The sequence below is a fragment of the Talpa occidentalis genome, unplaced genomic scaffold (genome assembly GCF_014898055.3).
Source record: "Talpa occidentalis isolate TD23 unplaced genomic scaffold, MPIMG_talOcc4v2.1 talOcc4.16, whole genome shotgun sequence".
NCBI lineage: Eukaryota > Metazoa > Chordata > Mammalia > Eulipotyphla > Talpidae > Talpa > Talpa occidentalis.
The window spans coordinates 10001047-10027531 of record NW_023601653.1 but is presented as its reverse complement, the minus strand read 5'-3'; the positions used below and the strand labels follow the sequence as shown (position 1 = coordinate 10027531).

At 40.3% G+C, this 26485-nt stretch overlaps 1 protein-coding gene across 1 annotated transcript in view; it reads left to right on the top strand.

Annotated features, from left to right (window-relative positions):
- POLR3B (RNA polymerase III subunit B) overlaps nt 1-26485 on the top strand; it is a 61016-nt gene that overhangs the window by 3262 nt on the left and 31269 nt on the right. The window contains exons 2-11 of the mRNA XM_037515175.2: nt 550-707; nt 4249-4449; nt 5699-5861; nt 7038-7191; nt 8826-8900; nt 9465-9563; nt 13746-13873; nt 20625-20834; nt 23517-23675; nt 25288-25405. Of these exons, the coding sequence (XP_037371072.1) occupies nt 550-707; nt 4249-4449; nt 5699-5861; nt 7038-7191; nt 8826-8900; nt 9465-9563; nt 13746-13873; nt 20625-20834; nt 23517-23675; nt 25288-25405 (1465 nt within the window). The remainder of the gene's footprint in view (nt 1-549; nt 708-4248; nt 4450-5698; nt 5862-7037; nt 7192-8825; nt 8901-9464; nt 9564-13745; nt 13874-20624; nt 20835-23516; nt 23676-25287; nt 25406-26485) is intronic.

Below are 26485 nucleotides of genomic sequence, written 5' to 3'. Positions count from 1 at the left end.
TGGGCTAACTTGGTTGCGCTATTCTAGATATGTCACCATGATTTATTATTATTTAAGCTTTATTGTTTAAGTTTTAATATTAAAAAGTTACATACTTTAAAAAATGAGGCAATATCAGTAAGTGTTTTTACCAACTTACATGTTTACCAATCATGTAGCAAAGTCCAAATGGCACCACACCTTTGGTGTTGTCAGGCTATAATGGTAATTCTCCCCCACCCACACATACATTGTTTTGGTTTTAATGTCTCTATCTGTAAAGTTAAAGGTTAGTCACTGGTCAGTGAAGTCTGAGAGTCTAGGAGTGGCTGGTCTAAATTAAATGTCTTTGAATGCAGGGACTATGTTAACATCTTTGTTCTTATTCCCAACACCTAGCATAGTGGTGAGCACATAGAAATTGTGGACATATCACACTGAATCTCATAAAATATTTTGTGGCAGTTTTTCCATCTTTTTTTTAGCAGTTTAATAAAAGATGTAAAGTTTATTAGATAAGCTAATACTATATTTTAAAAGTTCACCATATGCTTTTTTATTTTTAGCTTTTATCTCTTCTTTTTGAAGATTTGTTCAAAAAATTTAATTCCGAAATGAAAAAGATTGCAGATCAGGTGATTCCTAAGCAAAGAGCCGCCCAGTTTGATGTCGTGAAGCACATGCGTCAGGACCAGATCACCAATGGCATGGTGAACGCCATTTCTACTGTGAGTCCCTGCTCTCCCTGAGCTCTCCTGATTAAGTGTAAACCAATGGGATGGAAACTTAGAGCACTTTGAGAATCTAGGTGAAATATTCATGTATGTATGCACGTATTTAGAGAATGCTTACAAATGACAGATTTTCTGTTTTGAAAAAGAGAGTCTACAGTTGAAATGTTATCAGGGCAATTTTGTCACTCTGATACAGGGTGGCAAGGGGCAATAAAACTGGCCAAGGACAGTGCCCAGACAGTTTACCAGTCACTGTCTGAGTTCTTCACCCGCACATGCAATTAATTGCAAGGCTACTCAGGTTCAGAGAACAACAACAATAGGATTGACTTAACAAACCAGGGAAAAACAAAGAGTTACTGAGGCCAAAATGACCATTTACCTCACCCGAAGCAGTGTCCAGTGTTTTAAAGTCCTAAACACAAATGTTCCCAAGATGGTGTCTTCCTGCCACTGAGGACAATGGAACTCCATCCTGAACAAAGGCCATGCTCCCAAGATGGCATCTTCCCACCAGTGAGGGCCTAGAGCATGTGGCAGCCTGACTATACGCCAGGATCCAACTCATGAAGACAGGAGAAGACACAACAGGAGATGCTCCTGGAGCTGTTGAGATGCCCCAGTGCAGCACCAGACAAGTGACACTCAAGACAGCAGCTGCAGCAGCCCAATGACCCGACAAACGGCCCCACTCACACAGCTCAGCGAGGCGCCCGGGTCTGGGTCTTTGCCTTCCCTGTCAGGCTGTAATAGCAGCAAAACTGGGAACAGTTTTGGTTGCTTGGCTACTTGCAAAGCCTCCAAACTTTTCTGAGGTTGGCTGCTGAAAGCCTCTCCACATCCTTCAGAGGCCCACAACAGCCTTCTGGAAGATCAGTGCAGTAGGGGCAGAAATCACTGACCCTGGAACTGGTGAAGATCTGAAAATGCTGAAATCCCGAACACTAAATGCTGGAGGCTCCTTCTGCTGTCCCTTATATTTCTTACCATAGTCTCCATTCCCACCTGGGGCTATCCATCCTCATCAGCACCCCCTCCAGGGGGTGCCACCTATAACAGTCTTTGGCTTTAGCCACCGGTTACATCTCTCTGACTTAATTGCCAAAATGCAGTTATATGAGGCAACATAGATGCTTTCACGCAGAGGAAAAACAATTCAATGTAACCGTTAGTAGCCATTCTTTTCACAGCGACTTCCCTCCATTTTTTTCCTGTGATAAACGACACATTGCAGGCAGGTTTATTAATTGACAATTTTTGTCAAAAACAATACAAAATATTTCATTGTAGGTTTATAGGCCTCAAAGGGCTATCAGCTGTTCCTCATGTGAGTGATGTATTCAGGCCTCAGCAGCTGCTGTGTATTCAGGCCCTCTGGCTGTTCACAAAGGGTTATCAGATAGGTTTTTTTCTCCCTTTCTTAAAACATAACAACTGTAGGTCTATCTGATGAAGTCTGGTTCGCATTTTGTTTGCCAGACATAAAATTAGTTTTATGGATGGGATTTTGCCCCAACAAAAGAATAGTAGAGTGTAACACATGGATCCCCTTAACAATGAAAGAAGGGGAGGCAGACACTGCATTACTAGGGGTGGTCAGCGCAAGCATCCCTTGCAGTGGCACCTACACCTGCGCTTGAGGCACACCAGCCCTGTGCCTGTCTGGGCCCGGTGGACTCTCGTGGGCCAGACTTGTCTGAAAACAGATCCCTGGCTGTTTGAAAAGATGCTTCCAAAGAGTATTTAAACACACTTGTTAAACTTGCTTTTCTTTGCTTTCTGATCCATGATTTTCAGTTCATAATAGGTCTTCTGAGTAGTTTTTTCACCTGTGACTGACCCCCACTTTCTCTCCCAGAGAAGACTGCTTTCTAGAAGTATCAGCAGTAGACCTTGTTGCTGGTGTAGCCCAGTCTGTAGGCAACAGAAAAGATAAGCTTCTCATCCTCTGTGAGTGTGGCCATTCGGAGAAATTTCCAACACATGCATTTGCTGAGAGGAGCGGTTTTAGACCCCTCCTCTTTTTTCTTTCCCTGTAGTGAGAAATACAAGAAATACCTCCCTGTGCAGAATATGAGAACAAATTCTCCTGCTAGACAACTTGGCTTCCCTCTCCATCTTCTTCCTGTTTGCCAGCAGCTGCTGCCTTCATTTAGCTCCCTGGTGAATATTTCTTAAACTTACTTTTCCTCTTATTCTCTGGGCCCAAGTCAGTTTACTAGGTTCATTTCTTATTCTAAGCATACGTTAGCTGAATAAATAGTATAAGAAATTGTTAATTAATGGAATCAATGTGTTTGCTCTATTTCTTTGCTTTGTGATGGATAGATTTTCTTCCTAGCTCTTTTCCACACCATCAGGAACCAAGTTTCTGAACCAATCTTTACTGTAATAATCATTAAACTTTAATTTATGAGGAAATTGCCACAAAATCACAGGTCACCTTAAAAAAAAAATTACAGCCCACCTGATCTGCTTCTAGAACCCTAGCAACTTCTTTACTACAAAGATTTTTTTTTAACCTGGATCTATGGTTCTGCTCCTAAAACCGAATGTAAAATTTTGAATCCATGGTTCAGAGGTGTTTTTACCTTTTAAAAAGAACATTATAGCTTTCATCAGATTCTTAAAAGAAAAAAGCTAAGAACACTATTCAGACGTTTCTTTCTTTTTTGAATCAGAAAGATAATTGAATTAATTTTTTGACATTTTATTTCCTACCTTGCTTTTCTATGCATACTATTTTCGACTATTAATTCATGATAGCATGAGTTGAAAATTTAACAATTCCGAACCTTAATCTTTAAATATCCTTGCAAGTATTTAATGTGTGCAATTGATGAAACCATTGTACAAGAAAATATATTTAGTGTATAGGAGACAAAGCAAACTTAATGTTTAAGATTTATTTCATAGGAATCTATTTTAAGATTGACCTGATAGCCACAGAGGACATAGAATATTTCTAAATATGTATATATATGTTTATATACGCAATTTTTTATTTATATAAGCATTAATTAAGAAGCCTACAGTTAATTCATTGTCCCTAATAACTGCTCTTAGAGTCATTTGCTGTTGCTATATTTTCCTCCAATTAAGACTAATTTTGGAAGACATCCAAATGATGGCACATTCCAACATAAAATTATCTCTTTGAGCTTCAAGCCAGTTTTACTTTAAATGTGTGCAGAAATTGTTAATGTTTTGTTAGCTTACTGCTTCCAGTGGAAATCCCTGGTTGCATGGGCTTATCCAAGATAGAGTTAGTTCTTCAGAAAATAACTGCTCTGATATAAGGTTGATACAGCGAGACATCCTTAGATGGTTGCTGGACATAGGTAATATTTTTTTAAATTCCTAGAAAACCCCCCTGAGTGAGCCAGCTAAGTTTTAATTGAGACATTTTGATTTCTGAAGATAAACATTATGACTCTAACTTAATAAACAAGCAGCTCCTGTGATGGGCTTCCCAGAAGAGTATCAGGCAGCATTGGAGCGAATCAGTAGTATCATGTCCTTTATCTCTCTACAGGGAAACTGGTCTCTAAAAAGATTTAAAATGGACCGCCAGGGTGTGACTCAGGTGTTGTCTCGCTTGTCATATATATCTGCACTGGGCATGATGACAAGAATCTCCTCCCAGTTTGAGAAAACAAGAAAAGTGAGTGGTCCTCGGTCCCTCCAGCCATCGCAGTGGGGGATGCTCTGTCCTTCGGACACTCCTGAAGGAGAGGTAAGATATCCGAGGCATCTCTGTGCTATGTCAGAGGTAAAACCCCCTCAGTTTTTCATACAACTAGGAGCACATGGTGCACAGCCTGAAGTGGATTCCAACTCATATAGGAAACAGAGGCACTTAATATGGAGTCCCACATTGTTTATAGGTCTGCTCCTGTCCTCACCCACCCCTTCCTGTGTCATGACCCTTTCTTCATGTAACTGTTGTTGGTTTCAGTTCATTTTACTCTTTTTAATTTTAAACCTCCGAAGAAACGAACCTTATATCCCAACTTCCTAGCACAGACCCACATTCAGTGTACAAGCCCCATAAATATATGCTGACTCAATAAATAAGTTGATTGCAGACATGTAAGAGGTGTAAGTTCCAAGTGTTAGAATTTGTTATGACTTGAAAGAGTTGAAAAATACAAGTCCTTGCAGAGTCATGATTTTTAGGAATTACCATTCTCCTAATTTATCTTAAACCATATGGAATTCACAGTAAAATTATGCAGCTTGCCAAGTTTGCATAATTTCTACATCTTGAGCTTTGGAGTGCTGTATTTCCCAGATCGCAATGAAGGGCATGTTTTGTGCATCATTACAGCAGATGGTTTTTAAGAATTGAAGGTAGACTCTTTACATGTCATATACGTCTCAAGTGTTTTTTCTGTTTGCTTCATTGTAGCCTTATTTTTATTTCTGGTATAGATTTTTGTGGTTGTATAGAAGTTTAAGAATTTAAACAGTTTTTTCATTTTGCAATAATTTTTGGACAGACAAAAAAGCTGCAAAGATACTATAAAAAATTTCCATGATCCCTTAGCTAGATTGCCAGATGTGAACTTCAGACATCACCATGGCACGGTCAGCAGCCTTGTGAATTTAACATCGATCCTTGGACCTTATTCCAGTTTTGCCACTTGTCCCTCCAGAGTCTTTTTTCCGATCCAGGATTGCACATGACTTCAGTTGTCATGTCTCATTTACAACGCCATCATCATCTGCTATTACAAATATTACCCTGCTGAGCATTTCTGTGGCTACACCTATGTTCGTTTTCTTGCTTGTTACTGAAGGGGGAATTCCTCTGGGTTAAAGGCTATGTGCATTTCTGAGGCTTTCGTATGAATCGCCACACTGTCCCCTCCAAGGTGGTGGGCACTTCACATTGCTCCTGGCACAGTGGGAGCTGTTTTCAGATATAAGCTGCATGTTGTGCTCCTGATGTTCATTCTTAGAATTGACTCTTCTTATTTTAGGCATGTGGTTTGGTTAAAAACTTGGCCCTTATGACGCACATCACAACTGACATGGAAGATGGACCCATTGTTAAATTAGCCAGTAACCTGGGAGTAGAAGATGTGAATTTGTTGTGTGGGGAAGAGCTCTCTTACCCAAACGTGTTTCTCGTCTTCCTCAACGGTGAGTGTGTTTTGGAGATAGGTGTACCCTAAATGATCCATTGGGGAGAGGGAAGGAATCTGTTTTTATCCATGTGTTTAAAGCACACAGTAATTCTGGACCTAGGTAGATATTAATTTAAAGATTAAAAAAATGGTACAGAACCCATATTCCATGGGCTGGGGCCAGGGCCTGAGGGGTTCCACTGTCAGAGCTAAAGAGCAACGTTGCAGAAACTGGCTGCCTTCCACCCCCTGCAGCTGCCAGCAAAGCCACAGTGGAGTGAAACTCAACATGAAATCTTCAGGTTCAATATCTGAGACATTCTGCAGAAATAGTCTGGTAGTTATGTTCAGTCACTTGATAATTAATTGTCAACAGACTGTGGCAAGAGGATCTCTTTCCTTCAGCTAATGCTCTAGTGGCTTCTTTCACATACCCCTTGCCGCCTCCTTCAGAGTCCTCAGAAACATAGCAGCAAGTCTGCCTTGTCCTTTCTCCTTTTCCTCTGGTGATGTGGGTGCTTGTTCTCTCACCTGTGGGCTCCCTGTGCTGATCCCGGCCGCTTAGTTCCCATGCTCTTCTCCCCTTCTTTCTGCTTCTCCTCATAGCATTAATCCTTTACATGCTGAAAAGGAAGCAGTTAGGGCTTGGCAGGGCTGTTGACTGCCTCATTTGGTGTCTCCCCACAGCTAACATCGAGTGAGCCCTTCTTTACCCCCTGCACCTCTGAGTCCTCATGTTAACCCGAGAACACAACGTCCAGTGTCCTCGTTTCACAGATGGGGATGATCACAAAAGCAGGTTAATAGTAGCAGTTGCTGTGTGCCAGGCAGAGTTCAAGAGTAGGTGCTGTCAGAGGCCAACTCATTTAATCCTCGAATTGACCAGCCCAGGGAACTGGACCGCAAGCTTGTCTTCCCAGCACAGTTCTGACAGGTGAGGACAGTGAGACCAGCTAACCCAGCACTGCCAGCCAGCAGGTGGTAGGACTGGCTCTCTGTCCCAGGACCCCGGCCTGCCCTTCATCATGCCTCTGCATTGCTTCCCGGCCACCTGTGGACCAGCTCTAGCTGTCAATAATAATAATGAAAATGACTGCAGTGCTGCTTTTCATTCTCATTGGGTGGATATTTTCAATCCAAGTAGATTTAGCTTTTATTCCTGGCTTAAATACTGCTCTCTCTTTTTGCTTAGGTAACATCTTGGGTGTCATTCGAGACCATAAGAAACTTGTGAACACGTTCCGACTGATGAGAAGAGCGGGCTATGTCAATGAATTTGTTTCCATCTCAACAAATCTTACAGATCGATGTGTCTATATCTCCTCTGATGGAGGGAGGCTGTGCAGGTATATGTTGCGGAAAGGAGTTTGTAAGACTGTTTACTTTTGAAGGAAATACTTCTTTTTTAAAGTTGCTTTAACCTCTTTCATTGTTAAGATAAATTTAATGCAGTCAGCAAACATTTTATGAATATGCATACTAGGTCATGAGGATTCAAAGATGAATGGGAGTTACTTTCTGCTCTCAGAGTTCAGTCTGCTGGCAAAAGCAGAAATAATCACTAGTAACAACCTTAATAAATGTTAGCCGTTAGTTAGGATTTTAATGGATGTACTGTGTATAAGGCTTTAACTGCATTCAGCCCTATCAGGTGAGATTATTATTTTCACTTAACAAATGAGGAATTAGTGAGACTTGGTAACTTATGCAAAGCTAGATAGAAGTAGCCTGGTGACATCCAATATGATAAGATACAGTCTAAAAAAGGAGACAGACTGCTTTTTGAAAGTAGTTTTATAATGGCGTAACGTAGATCTTGCAGGAAAAGTTAGAATATGTGGAGCACAGTCAGAGGTAACAGAGGTGGCGTGGAGTGATGTCCACCTTCTCTTCCTGCTGCTTCTTACTCTGCTTCTGAGTCTCTTAACCTGGACTCAGTGGTGACCACTAGCTGTGGGGCCGAGCTGCCCTGCCCGTGCTCCCTCCAAGAGGCAGCCAGGATTCCAAGGTAATGTTGATCTCACCCAGTTCATTTTTCAGCAACTTGTGTTCCCCTTTTGTAATTGTGCAGCTCCTCTTCTTAACTGTTTAAAAGTGCTCATTAGTCCTCAAATAGTTATTTGGACTTTCGGGTAGAGTGCACAAGTGTCTAGTGGTTACTCGCTCCTCGCTGTAAGAGCTGCTTATCCAAATAGCAACAGCTCTTGACGTTTTGGTGCCACATACCATCCTTTGTGTCAGTGTTTCCTCGTGGTGGCGATGCCCTCAGAAGCAAATCACCACTGACAGTTACAGGTTAATCTACCAGAACGTGTAGACCAAAAGCTCTCTCTAACTTGCCTCCACTGCATCGCTAAAATCACAGGTGAAGATGCTTTATTTCTCTGCAAATTTATAGCCACTCTTTTTGATTGTATGTAGCTGTAGGTAACCTGCTGGCGAGGCCCCAGTGCTGCTTAGAGAATCAGACTTTAGAGAATCAGACTTCTCTAAACAGCTGATGTTCCCCAGACCCTTTCTCCAAAATGCATTGTTATCTTCAGTGACAGGTGACAGTTCTTCTCTGCCTACTGGCACCACGGATGGTGGATCACATGTTCCCTGTATGAATCAAAAGATGCATTTACATGATTTTAAAAATATGACCAAAGGTTTTGTTTTCTTTGTAGACTTTATTGAGTATCATTTCTGTGTTGCCTTTTCATTCAAATAAATGCTCAACAGCAGGATTTTCTAAGCTACCTGGAGAAAGTGCCATATGTATGTTCATCTGTACCTATTCACATAGCTGGGATGCGGGAGGTGGAAGGCGGTAGCCCCCTGCACAGTCACACATACAAAAAGAATACCTTGTATGCTCGAGCACCCAGATATAAGAGTAGTTATACCTACAACTTCCCTCATTTTACTATAGTCAAACTCACTTGCTGATTTCATTTTCTAAATTCTATTATGAATGTTTTGTTTATCTCTGCTCCAGACCCTACATAATTGTTAAGAAACAGAAGCCTACAGTCACAAATAAACATATGGAGGAGCTTGCTCAGGGATACAGGTAAATGGCCAAAGGAGGAACCTCTCGGTGTCCTAAGTACCCACAATTAATGACTTAATCAGCAGGAACATCTATACTTTTTAAAAAGAATATTTTCATTTTCTTAATTCTTTCCCATTAAATATATCAGCCTGTTGAACACCTATGCTTTTCTGTGTAAACTTACTTAGACATTGTAAATTATCATTTTAGTTCATGAGAATTAAAGAATCTGGGTTTAAGTAGTATACCATGAAGTGTTTCTAGTAGGAGAGGACTTCCTCCAGTGTGATGATGTTGACACTGTGGGCCTCTTATACTGGGGAGTTCCTGAAGCCATAGGAGCTATTTTTGAAGTGGAGACTAGATTGACAGTGACCACAGACATTTTACTGTTTTTGTGTCAGTGATTTGTGATCATTCTGTGATACTAGAGTATCATTTCAGATATCTGAATGTACTGATATGCTCTGGGAGGGAGAGGTACTTTGGGCCCAAATGAAAACCAGGATCTTTTGTTGTTGCGTATAAAACACTGCAGTAAAATGCATTTTTAAAAAATGTATCTCACCAATATTTCCTAAGGAATTTTGAAGATTTCTTACACGAAAGTCTGGTTGAATACTTAGATGTGAATGAAGAAAATGATTGTAACATCGCACTCTATGAACATACAATTAATAAGTAAGTGTGATCTATAACAACCATTATTAAAACCTGTTCTGATTATAGGAATGATCTTTTTCTCTTTTCATTTCTTCTTCAATTCTTCTGTTGTGTACTCTCACTAAGAACTGTTGGAAATGCTATATGCTGTTTTATAATGAAGTATAACCTTTGTAAAAAAAATCACAGAACTGCTAATAAGTCATCTTTAGATTAATACTCCTTCCTATTCATTTTTTCTGATTTCAATATTGATTATTGCCAAAATTAAACTAACAAATAAGATTATGCAAAGATGTATTTATCTCTTGTAGAGGGAAATTTGTCAATGGACATCTGAATTTTTATTGTCCATATAGGAATTCCCTCTGCAGTATGTTGTAATGTTATCTATAAACTTATGTGCATTAGAAACATGAAATGTTAATATGTTCATGATGTTTCTTCTGGAGCACTGATATTTTTAGTAGCATCTGTGTTCCATTTGGAATATATTAGAGGACATTTATGTAACTTGCTGTCTAATGCATGTGACTGATGGACCACTTATCTGGAATTGGAATTTTTGCAGTTATATTGTAAGCTAGTCAGGGACTGTGATACCACCACTTGATAACTATTGATGTCTTCAATCAAAAGAAGTACTTTTCTGCTACTGGATGAAATATACCACTTTATTTTTGTCTTACTATAAGTTAATAATGCTTTTCAGTCAATTTTATTCCTTAAGAGTATAAATCTCTCAAAGTACTGCTTTTATATCCCTTATCTCAAGATTGACTATAAAGGGAGGCTGTTACAGAGGACCCTTGTACATAGCAAATCTATTCTCATTACTCAAGCCAAAGCCTTCAGTTTCAACCTTGACTCCTCCCCTTCTCTACACCCACATCTGATCATTAGCTTTTCATGGGGATGTCCAAAATATACCTGGAATGCTGAACTCTTCACCACCTCCGCCTGCCGCCTTCGTACAGGTTCTGCCATGCTTGCCTGGATTCTTGCCAAAGACTTCTGACTGCTTGTTTGCCCCCACACACTCTATGCCTAAAAGATGGGAGTAGTCTCGTTACTGCTTTTCTCAATTCCCTTCTTGCCCAGGGGCTTTCCATCTCTCTCCAAATTGCTTACAGATACTGTCAGGTCACTGCACCATCAGCCCCACCTACCTTATTCCTGCAGCATCTCCTACCTCACCTCCCCTTTTCCATTTCAACCACGGTGGCCTCTTCTTAAAACCCCTTACTCATACTTCTGCCTCAGCACTTTTGCACGGGCTGTTTCCTCTGCCTGGAACCCTCTCTCACATGCCTGCTTGGCTCGCTCCTTTATCTCCTCTGGGTCCCCGCTTAGCTGTGGCCTTCTCATTGACTTTTCCTCACCAACCATTTAAAATATTGTAGAAGCCTACCTCTTTCTATCCCTCTTCACTGATTTCTCTAATGCTTATTACCTTGCAGTAAAATTGTAAAATATATATTTTATTGATTTACCGATGTAGTGTCCATCATCCTATGCTAGAAGATTCTTGAGGGCAGCAGTTTTTTTTGTGGCTGTAAATGAATATAACTGTCAGAACCAGTATCATCCATTCACCAAGCTCTCCCACACATCAAGTTCATTTTATTTTAAAAATAGAAGTTTGTATTATTTAATTCAGACATGACTTTTTTAAAATATGGAAATGTATTAAATAAAAAGAATAAATTTTCTTCTTCCCTCCTCACACAACTCCACCCTCCACAAGTAGCCAGTGTTGATAGTTTAATATGTACTCTTCTAGATTTTTCTATAAGTGAATACAAACATATGTACATAGTATCACAAAAATGTGAGAATGGCAGCATAATTTCATTGTCCTGATTTTTAAAATTTATGCCATTTTTAATAACATTATTCTGGACATTTTTCCATTATAGTGTATTTATGTGTATTTATAAAACATCTATTTTAATTGCTTTTATTAGATTGTCAATCTACATGTCCCTAGTAGTTGGGTGTTTTGCAATTTTGGAAACAGTTTCCAAGCAACAGGTGGCTTGATCTTAGTTGGAGCTAAATTTAAGATGCTTATGCACAGTGTATAGGAAGTCTCCTAATTCCTATTCAGGAACAAACTTACTGGTAGTTGTAATTTTGAATAATAATATTCCTTTTTTTTTTTTTTTTGGTAAAATCAAAATCCAGAGTGTTTGGATTTTCAAGTATTACTAGATAATAAATGATCTTACAGGTGATGTTGTCATGAAGAAAGAAGAAACTTAAATGTTTATCTTATTAATTTTCAGACTATCCTAATCTTTACATTTGCAAAACCAGTTTTTATTTGCATGGGGAATGTCAAGTTAGCCAGTATTTAAACTAAGTAATACATTTAAAGCAACTCTTTCATTCTATGTTATGAAAAGTCACTATAAGTTGTTGCTCTTGAATAAAAAATTAGAAAACAAAATTCAGAGCCCTCTTCCTTTCTCTGCAGACAAAGACCTGCTAGGTGTCAGAGGATTCTGCTAGGTCAGGACTATATTCTCCAAGCGAGAGCATTCCTTTTAACCAAATTAGGGACAAAATTCAATAAAAGTGTATTAAAAAAAAAAAGTAGATGGGTAAGTGGAAGATTTTTGTCATGTACATTGCAACTAATTTTTTCTGATGAGTTGGGTTAGTTAGGAATCAGTTCTCTTCACATGTACTGTGAACCATTGAAATTATTCAAGTCAGGCTGCAGAAACACTTAAGAAAGGAACAGAGGGTTAGCAGACGTGGAGGCCAGAGTCCTGGATGTGGCATCTGTACTTTCAGCAAAGACCTAAGAAGTAATCTGGCTGTTCCACCCCATTGAAATGTCTGTGTTCCTTTATCATTCAGCCAAAACTGAGTTGTCTAACAAAAATAGCTTCTGAAAGTCATCAAAATTCTAATACCTACTAGGTGAAGTGTTACTTTGTGTCCAACATATAGTCTAGTGGCCCAATAAAAATATAACACGAGGGCCTCCCCTGGTGGCGCAGCGGTTGAGCTCTAGGTTGTGAAGCTGCCTATAGCCTCTGCAGCGCAGGTTTTATCCCTGGCCACAGGGCGAGGGTCCCACATGGCACGCAGACCTCTCCTGCTGGCAGCCCACTGCTCCCCTCAGCAGTGTACTTCATCAGTCTGCCTGTTCTGTTCCCTGCTCTGGCTCTGGCGAATTCTCTCACCCTCCCGCGCTTCTGACTGTACCCAGTGCTTGTATGTATAAATAAATAAATAAATAAATCTTTTTAAAAAATAAAAATATAACACGAGCCATCTATATAACTTTAAATTTTCTAGTAGCCACACTAAAAAAGTAAAATGAAACAGATGAACTGAATTTTAATAACTCCATTTAATCCAATGTTTCTAAAATACTATGACCATATGCCATTAATATAGAAATATATTTTTTCCTATCAAATCTTTGAAATCTGCTCTGTGCTTATAGTGCATCTCAGTTTGGATGCCAGGGTTTCATCAGAATTACTTGATCTGATGGCATAATGTTTACTGAAGAAGTAGATTCACAGTAACTGAAGTGAGTTACTTAAACTTTAAGTTTTAAAATATAATACTTTAAATTAAATTAAAAATTCAGTTCCTCAGTGGTACTAGTCCTCATATTTCAGATGCTCTATAGCCACATTTAACCAGTGGTTATGATATTTTGTTCCCCCACAGAGCTGTAGTAACGATTCCTAAGGGAAAATTCATTCCTCTCTCTAAAATGGTGATAGAACTTTCTCATTACTATCAGTTGGAAATGAGGAATAACAGTTTAACTTATCCATGTGGATATTGTTGATACTGTATTTGTATATGCTCAATATACAGTAATTTCTTTATAGGTGTTAGTTATTGTTGTTATTATGAAATAATACTTTATTTTCTCTAGAGGCATTCCTTGCTGCCTCCCTTCTCTGGTATTTCTACAAATGATAAAAATTTCTGTTGCTCAAAAAAATAAATTCTTATGCTTTATCATACTTTATTTAAGTATGTTTTTATTTTTTCAGTTTTGCTACCATCAAATTTTAAATATAAATTTTATATTAATATAAGCTTATATAAACCTCATTTATCTAGGTCCCTTGGGTGCCTAGAGAGTAATATTTTTATACCCATTAAGATATATTTATTTTGGTACTTGGTTCTATGATGTCTAATTCTTAATTAACTTTATAGAGATACCACCCACTTGGAGATTGAACCCTTCACTCTGCTTGGCGTTTGTGCTGGCCTGATCCCATACCCGCATCATAACCAGTCGCCAAGAAACACTTACCAGTGTGCCATGGGGAAACAAGCCATGGGTAAGATTTCCTTCTTGAATTTGGTTCTAAATACTGGGCTTGCTGGCTTGTCTCTGTATACATATCTCACTAGTATTGCATGTGTGGCCAAATCAGGCATCACTAACATTTGAGAGTTGTAAGCTCAGAGAGCCTCTGTCATGTCTACGCTCAAACAAAAATGGGGAAACCTCTCTGAACGTACTCCCTAAACCAAACAAAGGGGCCTGTAATAAATGTCAGAGAGTAATGATGGGGTAAATATAAAGAGAAACCCCCAACAAAATGTAAGTCGTTAACCAGGAACGATGGAAGAAAGAGCAGAAGAGACAGAGATGCAGGCACGCAGCGTGTGTGGCATGTACATAGTGTTTGTCCAGGTCACAGTCCCTGCGCCGCTCCATCCCCATAGATACTCCTGTAGCTCCCGAAGCACCCAGTTGTGTCATCAATATCTGAATTCATTTTCCTCTCTCCTTTCTATTTTCTTTCCCTTTTTCCATGCAGCTATTAATTTGCCTGCCTTGCCTTCCATTATACTTTTTGAGCATCAACTATAGATCAGGTAGTGGGGCTGGAACCTGAAAAATACAGAGATGAGACACCTTCCTGTTCTTAGGGAGTTCACAGTCCGGTAGAGAGATCAACAAATGAAATGATAATTCAATATCATGAGCTCCATGCTGTAATAAACTAATAGCCAGGATCTAAGGAAATCACAGGTGGGAGGTCACGTAGGTTAGAGAGTAGGTTGTTTCTAAAGAATAAAACTGAACTGAGTCTTGAAAGATAGTGGGTCTTTTTCAGAGGTGTGGAAGTATAAACAAGCCTTGAATGGGAAAGTCTCAGCACTTTGGGGGATGGGCAGATTGCTGGTTAGTATCTTAGGATTCTGGAGGTGTGCAGGAGAGGTGCCATATTAAGGGGCTTGATTTTTATCTTGAAGGTGATAGGATACCAAGCCAAAAAAAAAAAAAAGGTTGCTTTTCAAATATCTCAAAGTTTTTTTTGAGATATTTGAAAAATTGTTTAAATACTAATAAACGTAATGAATTTTATTTTCATGTATGTCAGTAACATCGATATGATTTGTCATCTCTGATTTTTAAAGGATCCTATAAGGAGCTACATAAAGAAACTGTAAAGGGTTTTTGCATTACCTTTGGGTAACAATCAGAATGCATTTAACTTCTCAGTTACCGCAAATCAGCTGCAATTATCCGCAGCTTGACAATTAAGGAATTCTATATCTCATTAAAGATAGAGCGTATAGATATTCTTTTTAAGTTTATACATTGCCCTTTGGTTGGCTACGAAGGAATAAGGGGCATGTTGTCCTGCTGCCATTTACCTGAATGATGTAATGCCCGGACAGTTCAGAATAATTCCCAGTGGGAAAATCTAAACAGCGGCTCATCAATTTAGCCTTTCCCATTCATCCTCAGCGGCAGTGTAGGCCGATTTCCCGCTTGTGCTTCTGACTTGCTAACAAGTTGAAATATACAGTACTGAACCCTGTGTGTCATGAAAGGGCTATCACTCCTATTGGGTTTACCAAACCATTTTGTTTCATGATGTGAATCCCGGCTGAAACAATACACCTTTTGTGTAGAACCTTCAGCAGAATTAAGGGAAGACTAATCACTTCATCGCTCACGCCACTGCTCAGTGTGTTTGAAGATTGAAACAGAAAGGGCCGCCTCTATCTCCATCTCGCAAATCTTTTTTTTAAATACAGAAGAAACTTGAAGAAGAGAAAAAATATTTTTATTTTTGTAAACCCCCCTTCCTACAGGAAAAAAAAGTCTTTATTTGTGGCCTTGCGTATCTGAAACGTTTGGTTAGTTACCACACACAGTTAAGCAGGATCAGTGTGTACAGAAAGCCAATTCAGTGTCTGTAGAGTTCTTTTGTAGTTTTCTGTGTGAAGGTTTTTTTTCTCGTTTTGTTTTGAGTGTCATTTGCAATTCATTGTCTGTGTTTTCTGAGGTTGGTGTATTCAGCTGCTCTGACCCTGGGTCCTGCACATTTAGCTCCTTGGATACAATCCTCTGACGTTACTGCTGACGCTGGGAAGACAAAAGCCACTGAATATCTTAAGTAATAAAAAAAAGGCTTTGTTACTATTTGTTATTACAAAACACCTGACTGGAAAGAAAAGCAGCAAGATAAAAGTACATTTAAAGTTGGCACAGAACATGGTCACATTTTTTTTGGGACACTGGAAATAGCTGCAGAGAGTTGAGCGAGGTCTATATGAAAAATCACAAAAGGAAAAAGACAGGCAAAGGGAAGAACCCCAAGCAAAGACCCAGGTCTGTGAAGGAGGCCTGGCACTCGAAGTTGGATTTCTCTGGTCCTTTTAATTCCATGCAGACTTGACAGCTCATAACTAAAAGTCATGGTATCTTTGAAATAGGAGCCATGGTTGAAGACTGTAAACATGTCAGAGATTCTGTATGGAATTTCTAAAATAATCTTTAGTTGCCCTCCTTCTAGCAGTCCATGTGGAAAGTAGAGGACAGTAGCCCAGAATTAATTCTCCAAATGCTAGCCTCCCTTGGAAATTTGCTCTCTGCCATTCCCTACCAGCCCCTCCTGCTCCATGGAGTGGAGAAATGAGAGAAAGTCATTTTCTGTCACTACAGAGACCAAGACTAGTTCATTACACAGAGACTGAAATTTCACCTTGTACGAAAAAGAGAGCTGGCTTTAAACCAACAGGGAACACCAGCAGAGGGTGTTTCTTATATCTAAGGCTATTTAAGATATTCTTGCTGTGCAAGTTCCCACACAAGCACTTTCCTGTGCTCCTGAGAGACATCTCCCTGCATGGAGCAGAAGTCAGGTGGGCGGTGTGGAGAGGCGAGGTCCCGGGTCACTCAGGCTAAAGTAAAGGCCGGTCAGCGCTGCATTGTGTGTGCTCCCTGGCCCCGGGCTTCCAGCTCACATGAGTCACACTTTCATATCCTGCCCATTTTATTAGTTGGCAGTCCTCTGGTGGAATACTTTTTTCTGTTTAAAAGGACCTTGCGGTCACTATCAGCTCCAGTCATGAATATGCATCACATACCTCCCCCGGCCCCACTTGCGCACCACCCCTTCCCCCTCAGCTCCAAATTGTTGGGACTTTGTTTTTATACTCAGGAGCTAATGCTGCTCAGTGTTTTTGTTTTCAGTAGATTCTATTTCTAAGCAGACAGTTCTTTCCCTTGTATACCCCATTTTAGAGTAGAATGGGATGGACCGGGAAATTTTATTTTGTTCTACTCCTCCCCCACCTCTGTTTTAATTTTTTAAAAGCATGTTTATTCTTTGTCCATTTGGGGGTACAAAATGAGATGCTGTCTTGACCAAATCATCCCTGGCAATTATTTTTAAGAATTCTGATATTATTCAAAAAACATTTTTATTCATTATGTAGCTGTGTAAACTTATATAACATTTCCTGAGACTCCTTATCAAGGTAAAATTAAACTAAAGGTCAGGATGTACATTTAAAGCTGCAGGTAGAATGGTTCATTTGCAGCGTGATGAGGTGCATATTTTTTATCACCACTAATGTTAATATTAGCCACATGAATTTTGCCGCTTACTGAATAGCCAAATACTTTACATATATTTCTCATTTTGATCATAATAATTCCATCAGATAGAATACAGACTTGTTTCTAACAAGGAAACTGAATCCCATTTGGTTGAGGAACTTATAAAAAGCTGTATCTTATATGCAGTGTTATCTATAACATTTACTTAAAGTCTTCACAGCCGAGCTTATTTTCTCATTTTTTCCTGTTCACTCTGGATCATGATCAAGGTGTGTTCCCTGCTAGACTACAGATTATAAGCTTCTTGAGAGACTACATCTGTGTTATTTAATGTTAGTGGTCTCACAGGTATATATGTGTGTCAGAACTCATCAATTTGTCAGTTTAAATGGGTGGAGCTTATTGTATTCAGTAATGTTGATTAAAAAGAAATTGGGCACAAAGTAGACGAATGGATCAAAAGGTTGTGATATATTTATACAATGGAATATTACTCAGTGATCAAAAAAGACAAACTCATGCCATTTGCAGCAACATGGATGGAGCGAAGGGATTATGCTAGCCGAAGTAAGGCAGAAGGAAAAAGATAAATATTGGATGGTCTCACTTATATGCAGAATATAGAGAAACCAAACAAAAGGTCAATGAAAAGTCAAAACTAGCAAGCTGACCATAGATCTGAGGCATACAGCAAGGCCTGGGGAGGGAGGGGGATTAAAACAGAAGAGGGAAGAACACAAGGAAATATGGTGATTGCTCACGGGTGATGTGGTGGGAGAAGTATGGGGAATACAATAATGTAAGAAAAAAAAGCTTTAAAAATTGGGCAAAGAAAGAAAAAATTAATACATAAAGTTTTTTTTCAGTACACATTTTCTAAGCTATTTGTAGCCTCCTTTCATTCCACCTTAAAACAAAAACTTGTATACTATTTTAACCTACATTTGTATATCTTGCTGTGCCAAGTTGTGACTTCTTAAGAAATTTATGGTCCAAAAAGATTATGTCCTGAGTAGTAAGAAAAGAAAATCATTGGAGACTGTAATTATTAGCAAAATGAGGCTGTAGAAGGAGATAGCGGCCCACAGACACACTTTCTGTGTTGGGGGCTGTCTATAGCACCCCTTTAGAGGAGGTGAGGACAGTAAAGGCTCTTTTTGTTTCAACCTGTGCTTCACCCAGATCTCCCCCTTGTAATCTAATTTCTTTATGACATTTTATCTAAAAAATGTCATATTTTCAGCAAAACAGCCAGCCATTCGTAATTTTTACAGAAGTCAGGGATCAGATGGCATTTTGAAATTTTATAACATAGAAGTCAATCGTGTTTAAATCATGTTTTAACTACACATAGTCAGTGCTGCTAAGCATGTAAATTACTTGCCCATTCCTACAAATTCTTTTAAGAAAATTTTGGATGAGATTATAAGCATCAAACATTTGCTAAACCCAGTTGTTGTCCCGTGCAGCCACCAGCTGTAACACACCAGGATTGTGTTCTGGGCCCGGGAGCACAGTTCATAGCAGGATGTGGTCTCCTGCCATTGTTCAGAGGTGCGGCCTCTCCTGCTTCCCTGCTGCATGATATTGCTTGTCTCAGGTCTCAGAAAACATGCTTGGCAGCCTGGCGGGACATTGCCTGCACCCTCGTCTCAAGCTGGGTAAAGTATACAACTGGAGCTGAAATCTCAACATAAATTTTCAATGATTTCATGTTAAAGGACAAACTTATTGTCAGTGAATTTGACCACGATCCAAGCAGCAGTGATTTTATTTCTACAGTAAGTGATCTATTATCAGGTAGCCTACCCACTTTATTTGTTGGCACTAAAATAACATAAATTAATTGGCAGTTTATAGTGTGAAGTTCATGAGGCTCAGGTTAGCCATTGTTTTTCAGCTGAAACTTGATAAATTTTCACAACATGATCCTTGAGTTCCCTTTGCTTGCTCTTTACTGAGACCATAGTGGCCCCAGTGCTTACTAGGTGTTGGTTTCTTTAGTGCTGCACAGGTTTTATGGCTTATTGCAGTGCCAGTTGTCTGGGAGTTCTGTACTATTTTTGCTGCTTGAATATTTTCATCTCTAAATTGAAGTCAAAGACTTGAGTATGGAGAAGGTGGTGAAGGAAACAAATGCTTTTTGATATCTGTTCACGTTAGAGCCAAAGTCCATGAACAGGCACATAGGCTTCTGGGTTGGGGCATTGTGACTCTGCCCCCCAAATCATGTGCAAGAGACTTCAGAGCTGCCTTCTCTCACCTAACATGAACAGCTATTCTGACTTCTCAGCCTCTTGGAGGGAAAAGAAACGATCCGGGGAGAAGTTAAGGAGACTCAGTAGCCCACACGCTCCCTCAGCAGTAGGGCAGCCCTGAGTTCCAGTTTTAAGGTCTCTGGGTTTTTCAGGCAGGTGGTGAATTCTAATGAACCCTGAAGGGACAGAGGTTAGCATACTGACTTCACTTCCAGTTGACAGTACACCTTTCCAAGGCGTACACCTTCCAAAGGTGTATCTTTCCAGTCCACCTTTCCAAGGGGACAGCCTGGTGGCTAAGGAGGGAAGTGCCCAGCCCTGATTGGACAGCGCCCCAGCTTCCTAACAGGAAGAGACCAGGCGGTTCCCCATTTTAGCTGCAGAGTAGATGTTCCCTACTGCTTTAGCAAAGGAGTAGTTATACAGATGAATAAATACATTCTCTGTGTTTGCTTGAATTCCTCTTCTTCAGTTCATTCCCTCCCTTTTCTAGGGTTTTTTTTTTTTTTTTTTTCATGTAGGACTTTGGTAACTGTGACTTTGTTGGGTGAGATATATCTGTTTATCCCACTGTATAAGTTCCTTATCAGTCAGCACTGGCTGCTATTCTCCAATTACCTGCCTCCAGCAACTGGATGTGTTCCTGGAACATAGTAGAACCAGACCAGAATTGTCAATTTACTTGTGAAAATAACCAATGAGACTAAAATTCTCAAGTAGGATTAATTAAATCCAAAAAGTTGAAATGATTTAGTCTATCATAAATATATTGGTTTTTCACTAAAAAATTGTGAGAAAAATGTTTTTAAAAGTTGTCAGACACTAATAAGGGTATTGCTTTTGAAATGTTTGACTTGAAGATTGTCTTTGTTTTAATAGTGACCCTAATATGTTGACCTCTGTGTTCTTTGCTACCTAATTATTGCACACAACAGTATGTTGCATTATGTTGTCTCCATTATCAAGGTACCATTGGATACAACCAGCGGAACAGAATTGATACGCTCATGTACCTTCTCGCTTACCCACAAAAGCCCATGGTTAAAACAAAGACCATTGAGTTGATAGAGTTTGAGAAATTGCCAGCTGGACAGAATGCTACCGTTGCCGTGATGAGTTATAGTGGCTATGACATTGAAGATGCTCTTGTCTTAAACAAGGCCTCCTTGGACAGAGGTGAGTAACGTTTCAAAGCACGGAAAACTTTGCATAGAATTAAATGTGAGGTGATCAGTGCAAAAATCCCTTAGTGTTACATGTTAATGTTAGTTTCAAGTGATTTGAATTTTATAATAAAAAAGTGGTTGGTTGTGTTTCAGTGTTGACTTTTTTTTAATGAGTATTAAGTCATTTGTTAGATGTACTACTAAGGAATCTTTTTTTTTTCCTTTATTGATATTTTTTGGTCATTCGAGACAATCCCTCCACAGAAAACATGTAAGAATGTGTTTATTTTCTAGCAGAGAGTACAGCAAATGAAATATGTTTTTCGAATATATCTAGTGATTTGGTCAGCAGCAGACCTGTTGGAGAGGAGCTCATTAACAATATTTGCATATAAAAGGCCAATTTTTTAGTGGTATCTCTGAACTCCATCATGTTATACCTTTTTATTAGTAAAAAGATAAAAATAAAAAAGCACAAGCACAAACTCTGGTTCAGAGAGTTCGTGCTTTCCTTTCTCCGGGTTTGGCAGTTCACTTTTGCAAGTCATTGCTTCCTGGTTTGCTCACCATCACCTGATCTGTAGTCTGACTTCGCTCTTCATGATCTGTCTCTCCTCCCTGGCGTAGCCCCTCCACTCTTTGTAGTTGCTAGGCAGCCGTAATAGCACTCCTAGACATGTGTCTTTGGCATTAATGTTAGCTCCACTTAATTTATGCCTCTTTTTTTTTCCTCCAAATGACAACAGCCATGCTTTAAAACTCGATGTTTTCCTTTCTGATTAACTGGTAACGTTTATGCGGAAATCTGAAGACTTTGTGATATCTGTCAGAAACTCCGCAGCACAATTTAATGATGTGAGTTTACTGTCCTCTGGCTTTTAAGCTACCACCTGTAAATAAAATGTCCATTTACACTTAGGAGAAAACGCTTCTTGATTCTGTGCAGGTTAGATTCACACCGCACTCCAGCGGGTTGCAGTTAATGGCTATTGTGCAAAATTTCAAGATCATGTAATGTTTCCAAAGCAGCTGGTTCTCGAGCTGAGGTTATTGTGGCCATACACAATTTATTAGCCCATGATGGCTAAGACCTTGCTCAGAGCCACACAAACATCTTCATCCACCCTCTAGTTGTAGAAATTTGTCATTTCATTGCACGGTCACCTTTGTATTTAAAAAATTACATTAAAGCATGGAGATTTTATTTAGAAGTCTACTTTTCCCTGATTGATTTTCTAAACTCACATTCTTAGATTTCTTGAAAGAGTTTTGTTTTTGGTGGAGAATCACAAGTACAGGATTTTACAGTCACGCATTTATTTCATCAGTAATAGCTGGCATTTCATCTGGAGATATTTTCCTATTTAAGTGAACTCTGACATGGCTCTTGTATCCTGGGGGAGATTAGAGAGAGAATCCAGTTTAAAATAACTGTTTGGCCAAAGGGAAAAAAGAAAATGAGAAAGAAACGTAGCTTCAGAATCTTGGGGAGTGATATTTAGTGTTGAAGGAATGAGAGCTCTCTTGGACAGCTCTGCAACTAATGAATCCCTATGTGGAATTCAGTGGCTGAGCTTTCTTTTCTACCTAAAAGTTTTTGTATTTTCATTTTGCTTATTTTTCTTAATGCTTAGGTTATTGGGTGATCTCAGGATTTTGTCCTTGTCCACTAAGTAAATGTGATAAAAATGTAATCAGAGTAAAGAACCATCAAGGCAGAGATGAACTCTCTCCCTTTAAAATCATTTATTGTTGCTGCTTTTCATTCTCTCTCTTTTCCAGAGAAACATTAAATTTTTTATTTGCTTGTTTGGGACTTCCTCTGAATTCCAAAATTAGAAAACTTTCCTAGCAATGGTTAGCATAAGTTAGGTACTGAAAGGATATGTATGAAGCATCCTGGCTGAACCAGTTGATGGTGGACTCTTCAGTTCTGCCACCAATTTGCTGGGTGACTTGGCTGCTTGATTTCCTATAGTGCCTGTAAGGCGGAGGGGTAAGCCCCAGGAGGCTCTGGGTTCCTTCCAATTCCCATGTTCTGGCCCTGCGTTCTCGGTGAGTCACAGTGACACTCTTAGAGTTGTCCCACCTTTCTCCAGCATGACAAGGTGGCAGAAAATGTTACTGAGATTCCACTGTTTTCATGGACAATAGGTGGGGGACAAGCCTGAGCCAGCTCTTTAGATGACCAAATTATTACTTGGTTTGTCCCCTCCCTAGTCTATCCAAATGTACAGCAGTTTGGACTTTGTCTTTTTTGTTTATTTTATTTTATTTTATTTTAAAATATTTATTTATGCATACAAGAGCTGGGGTATAGGCCAGAGATGCGGTGGGTGAGAGGATTCACCAGAGACAGAGTGGGGAACAGAAAAAGTGGATTGACTGAAACACACTGCTGAGGGGAGCAGCGGGCGGGACAGGAGAGGTCTGCTGCGCCATGTGGGTTGCTCCCTGGCTGGCTGAGAATCGAACTCATGCTGCAGAGGCTGCGGATTGCTTCATAGTATGGTGCTTAACCCCTTACGCCACCAGGGAGGTCCCTATTTGGTTTTTAATTTGGGGAAGCATAGGGTAGGGAGAGGAGTGAGGAAAATGAGGTAGAAAGGGCCCGATTGTTGAATCGCACAAATATCTGCAGTCGATGTTTTCTCATAGTTTTGTATTCTGATACCATGTTCATTTCATTTAGGCTTTGGGCGTTGCCTTGTATATAAAAATGCAAAATGCACATTGAAAAGATATACCAATCAGACTTTTGATAAAGTGATGGGGCCGATGTTGGATGCTGCCACGAGGAAACCCATCTGGCGACATGAAATTTTAGATGCGGATGGTATCTGTTCTCCAGGTAAAGGCCTTTAAAGGATACAGGCGAGTGTGTGCTTTTAGAAATTATGAAAATTATGCAATAATATTTCTGAATATTTGGTAAACAGGGTAGAGAAATTAACAACCAATAAAACCTCTATCCTAACAACCAGTGTGGTCACTTGAGATGTGCTTCTGTATAGTCTGTTTTTCTGTAGGTGTGTTTTTATATAATGGTAACGTATTCTAGTTATACTTTTCTGGTCACATAATTTTGAATCACGGAAAAGTCTCCTAAAATTTTTTTTAGGATAAGATCATATCCCTGCATCTACACTGTTATTTCTGTGCCTTTAGCTTCCAGACTGACTTTAAAATCTTCTTCCCCTAAAGAATGGGACTGTAGTTATTATAAATCTCAGTGAATTATGTTGATGCAACCCACCGCTCCTGCCCGTGTGAGTCTTGGAGACTAGTGTGGGGGCTGACATTGACCAAAGACACGTGCAAACGTAGGTCACGTGGCAGCAGGTTAAGGAATGGCACAGGGGTTTTCAGGCCACTTTGTAACAAGAGGATTTGACCTTGTCAGGAAGAGCGAGGTAGCCTCCCCCAAGGAAGTGAGCCGAGCTCTGAAGATAAGTGCAGTTAACTCCTGGGCAGGGGCGGGGTGGGGGGTGCGGGCAGAGGAGGGGCAGGCGATGTGCACTAAGCCATGGGAAAGGCCTGTGCCGATAGTTGGAGGATCTAAAGAAGCACATTCTGGCTAAACGAGGCACGTGTGGAGGAGTGGGAGCTTGGTGGGCACGTGTGGGGGCCAGTGCCCAGACCAAGGCCTGGAAGCTCGCTCCTTGTCATGGTGATCCTGAATGCTGTGATGTGATGCATTTTGAAGTGGTCATTCTGATTACAGTGTGGAGGAAGTGGGAGAAGGAGCCAAAGCAGAGGGGACCAGTGAGAGCTCATGTGGCAGACCAGGCAGCAGGTGTCGTGGCGAGGTGGAGAGCAGGGCAGGGTGGGAGGCCACAAGGAAGGGAACAAACGTGGCCTGGCCTGGCCCCCTGTGGTGCCTGGGTGGCCAGTGTGTCTGCTGTGTTGCCAAAGCCCACATAGTACAGGGCCTCCTCTCCTTGCTGCCTCTGCTCCTTGGAGAACTTCTCTCCCTGTTAACACAGGCAACGTGACGGTGGAAATAAGTGTGGTGTGATAGTATTATAGTTATTGGTCTTAGGGCTTACCATGAAAAGATGCCAGCCAAGGTAAGAAGAGCAGGAAAACTGAGGAAATAGCTGATTGCCTCCTCAAGTAAGTCAGCAGTGATATATTATGAGTCAAAATAAATATCGATAAAATATAAGTGTTCTGAACCCTGAAAGATGTGTAAAATTGCTACCTACTAACCTTTTATTGTTGTTGTTAATGTGGTTAGCTTCCTAATTTTATATACACTGTGATCTTAATCTGATTTTTTTCCAAATGGGCTGCAGAATTGCAAAAGAGCCCCATTGAACTCTAGTTTCTCTGTCTGGGCGGATTTTTTTCTTCCATGTCTGGACTTGATGGACAGCATCTCATCATGTGCTGTTTTATGCCTCCACAGCCTTTGCATTCCACACAGACGGTAATCATATGTCTATGACCTTCTTTCTTAGGAGAGAAAGTGGAAAACAAACAAGTGCTTGTAAATAAGTCCATGCCCACAGTCACTCAGATTCCTTTGGAAGGAAGTAACATGCCACAGCAGCCACAGTACAAAGACGTGCCCATCACGTATGTATTGGTTGTGCCTTGACAATACATGGAAAGATTCAACAGAAAAAGAAGGAATGTAGAAATGAGAAGTTCTTGGAGGGTTGGAGAACTAGAAATGTTTGATTACTAATACTTACCATGAAGGCAGCGAGGCTTAGAAGATAACATGGAGGAATCACTTAGACCTTCTAACTTGGGTTTAAGTTGTGGGAACAGCAAGATGAAGGGCACGGGGGAATGAAATCACCTGGGTGTTGGAGGACAGCGCCCTCTGAGAAGGCAGGATAGGGGAGGTTTGGGGGTTCATTCACTAGAGGGTGATGTGATCAGAATTGCATCTTTAAAAAATTAAAATACACTGACCACTCAGGGTGGCATCACCAGTACACCAGGCTGTAGCTGGGGTTTAGCACTAGCTGTGCTGTGTGTTGTCTTAAGTGGATAAAGTACTTGCCGTCTGTCAGCCTTAGTTTTTTCATCTATACAATGACAGAGTGAGATTCATCAATCTCCAGATTGCTTCTGCGCCACGGGCCAGTAACGGCAGCCATGCTGGTATAAAAACAAAACTAGGAGAAGCAGTGTGATATCTAGCCCCAGTGAACTCAGTTAAGTTCATGAAGCGGGGAGTGGCGCAGGAGAACTGAATTCCTTAGCCGTGGAAGGCAGTTTAACAAATCTATTCAACATACAGCTGCTCTGTGCCAGCCCCCATGCCAGCTGTGCCAGAGGTATAGAGCTGAACTAAGCCACAAACTTGCCTGCAAGGAGTCACATCTAGTGGGCAAAGGCCTGTGCAAAACAAGTACACAGTTACTATAATAACTAATTAGAGAGCCTTGCTGTACCAGTGACTGTTCCAGGCAGCACACTCCCCTGCCTCTCAGAGCTCTGTCCTCTCAGTAGCCTTATTTGAGAGACGTGGAAACAGGCGGCACCAAGAAGTGAAGTGACTTACCGCGTCACACAGCTCCAAGTGGCAGAGCAAGGATTTGGCTTCAGAACTGCACTCTTGACCCCCCACCCCCCACCCCGTCTTCAATACAAGTGTCGTGGGTGCCCTGGATTTGCCTAAAATGGGAGCACAGAGAAGGTGGA